At 48.4% G+C, this 2,843-nt stretch overlaps 2 protein-coding genes across 3 annotated transcripts; both read left to right on the top strand.

Moving 5' to 3' along the window:
- Window positions 1-128: 128 nt before the first annotated feature.
- On the top strand, window positions 129-732 carry Pmar_PMAR003194 (tyrosyl-dna phosphodiesterase, putative; the record flags this gene model as incomplete). The annotated part of the gene is made up of 1 exon (XM_002775728.1): window positions 129-732. A coding segment is annotated over one exon (604 nt), but the record flags the coding sequence as incomplete, so codon positions are not given.
- Window positions 733-1,436: 704 nt separating this feature from the next.
- Window positions 1,437-2,664, top strand: Pmar_PMAR003193 (hypothetical protein; the record flags this gene model as incomplete). 2 transcript variants are annotated; one of them, XM_002775727.1, is made up of 5 exons in its annotated part: window positions 1,437-1,473; window positions 1,531-2,115; window positions 2,166-2,249; window positions 2,296-2,441; window positions 2,496-2,664. In XM_002775727.1, the coding sequence occupies exons 1-5, from the start codon at window positions 1,471-1,473 to the stop codon at window positions 2,662-2,664; spliced, it is 987 nt and encodes a 328-aa protein (XP_002775773.1). In that variant the 5' UTR covers window positions 1,437-1,470. The 2 variants fall into 2 exon arrangements, with proteins under 2 accessions (XP_002775773.1, XP_002775772.1); XM_002775726.1 differs by having other exon boundaries at window positions 2,160-2,249.
- Window positions 2,665-2,843: the final 179 nt, after the last annotated feature.

Here is a 2,843-nt window from a genome sequence, read left to right as displayed (position 1 = left end):
ATTGTACTCGTGGATGACTATGATAGGAAGCGTGGTGCAATGGCAGAGATACAGCAACCCTTTGGAGAGGTGTGGTCTCAGATGAAGATCGTACATCCCTATTTCGAGACTGGTGGCCTCTATGATAGTGGTACTATGCATGCTAAGCTTATAATCATAGAACGAGCACAAGCCCTTAGAGTATGCATTAGTAGCAGCAACGTGACTCCTCAAGACTGGGAAGGTGTGAGCCAATGCATTTGGGTTGCTGATTTTAAGCCGGCTAATGATCCCGAGGCACCTGCCAGGAAGAGGGTCAAACCTGATCATACATCCGACTTTGGAGATCAGTTGGCTCGGTTCATCGAGACATTCTTCCGTTCCATTCCAGACTCTTCATCCCTATCGAGCTATTGGGTAAAGGTTTTGACAGGCTCGAGGTTCAATGTGAAGCTACCTAAGGGAGTAGAACTCATTGCTTCAGCACCTGGCTACTGGAAGGGAGACGATAGAGACAACTGGGGTCATATGAGGCTAAGAGCACTACTGTCTGATGTCCACTCGGAGGAGATACTATTCCAATGCAGCTCTATTGGCTTCCTACCCGCCAGTTTCTTGGCCGACCTATCCAAGTCCTTAAATGGCAATATCAGGGTTGCTTGGCCCCTATACGATGTAGCCATGTGGAAAAGGGGTAGCAACTTCCTACGGTTCCCGAGTAGGCATTTTGAAGGGGGACAATTCCCCTTGAATGTAAGGAGCTCCTCCGATTTGGTTCATCCCTAGGGGCCGTCTTTGAGCAGGTTTTGACACCCTTATGGCTGCCATCTGATCGCAAGAAGTATCTATGTCATAGCAAAACTATGGTTAGCCTTCCCAACAGCGACTGGACCTACATGGGTTCACATAACCTATCACAGAGTGCATGGGGTAGACTCGTAAGCTAGCAAGACCCTATGTAGTGGAACAGACATTGCCGGTGTGACTCATTTCAGGTATCGAATGGAACAGCTCTGCAGATAAGCAGTTATGAGCTAGGTGTCTTCATTGCTAAACCCATGAATGCTCATCATCGTGATCATAGCCAACATCCTCGACTCACGCTGCCATTTGTAATGTGGGCGTTATGAGCCCCTCACTCCGTATCTGATAGAGCCCATCGAAGGACCCCAGGTACCACCTCCTAAGGGGCAGTGCTGTAAACCATGGCCCATAGGAGAACTCCCGTGGCTGCCGGACCTCTTCTCTGAACGAGTGTTCTTTACAAGTCCTTCACAATATGATAAGGATTATGATCTGTTGATGAAGTAATAAGTGATGATGTCGGATCGAGGGAATCTAACCCCTCTCTCTACCGGTTGATATTGTACTTTGCCTTGTAGATCTCTTCTAGCGGCGCACAACTGGGCATCATCTCGGGGTCTACATGTTATGGAGAACCCCCAACCATTGGGAGAATGTCTCGCATGCTTACCCGACTCGGGTTTACTCATGGTGAATCTTCGCTTGTGCACATTGCAGGTGGAGGGCGTCACTGCTTTCTCAGCTTAGGTCTTTATCATCCCTACACTGGAACCGTCCTCTGCCGCATCTATAGTGACCGAGTATGCCTGCAAGACGCTACTGCACTCTGATGCTTTGAGTGGAACGTTGGTGTCGCGGGTTTTGGTGCTTGATGCTAGTAGCCCACACTGGCATATACAGCATGTGAGGTGCTTCTACCGTGTCAAGCATCTACCAGCTCTTCTGGTACTTGACAAGGAAGGGAACACCGTACTGGAGGCGTGTGGAGAGAGCGATATCCTACAGATTGAGTCGTTACGGGCAATACAGGAGGAATATAATAACCTTCGATTGTCACAGAATACACAACTCGAGGAGAAAGCCGATTCTTATCAAGAAGCTTGGAAATGGGTAAACTCTCAGGGGTTTAATCTTCTCTGCTTCGATGTTGATGGGACCATAACTACATCAAATATTAATACTACATTGGCCGTTGGCGTGACGGAATTCATCTCTAATATACGTCCTGGAACACGAGTGGCACTTGTCACCAATCAAGGTGGTGTGGGTCTGCGGTACTGGATGGAATCAGGGCATTTCGGTAAACCAGGCAATCTTCCTGATGAAGCGAAGGTATCCTATGGGTTGATGCTGCTTGGAGTATATGTAAACCTCAGGTTCAGACAAGGTTATCGAAGATAAGGGATCAACTCCTTGAAATTAACCCTAGTTTGGCCATCAGGATCTTCGTTGCGTATAGATATCAGGTGATCAGCCTTTCACGTACTATGTTGTTCATTATGTCTATCCCAGAGTAAAGCGGACCCGAGTAGCGGTAAATCTGCTAACTGGGGTCCTTGTCCAGTAGAATCAGCACGAGATGAGAGATGGAGTAAAGAATGGAGGAAGCCGAATCCAGGGATGCTGCAGGCTGCCATGCAATGGGCCGGTGCTTCTCGGTAGTATGCTACGACAGTACTAGCTGGTGTGGTGTAGTGTCTGAGCTGTCGTAGGCTGGGTACCTTGATGGTTGGGGACATGCAATCCGATAAGGACGCTGCCGAAGGTGCTGGTGTAATCTTCCGCTGGGCTCCTGAGTTCTTCATAAAGGGTATCGAGCTCCCGCAAATTGCTGATGTGGGAACTATAGTCGATGAGAAGTTCTCATCGGCAAGCCTCTGAAAATGCCTTTGTAATTGGTGAATACATGTTGGGTTTACATTACAGCTGTTCGCTAGGTTGGATCCACCAGGGGATAGTAAAATAATAGGATTCGGTTGATGAAGCATAGAGGGTTGTGACTCGCCTCCGCTGTCGTCTTCTATGTCTGCATCGTTCTTGGGCTCCTTCGGTCCTACTCT

Source organism: Perkinsus marinus (assembly GCF_000006405.1).
Source record: "Perkinsus marinus ATCC 50983 genomic scaffold scf_1104296955398, whole genome shotgun sequence".
In the NCBI taxonomy this organism is placed as follows: Eukaryota; Perkinsozoa; order Perkinsida; family Perkinsidae; genus Perkinsus; species Perkinsus marinus.
Note: the sequence above shows the minus strand (reverse complement) of the source record. Positions and strands in the feature narration are given on the sequence as shown.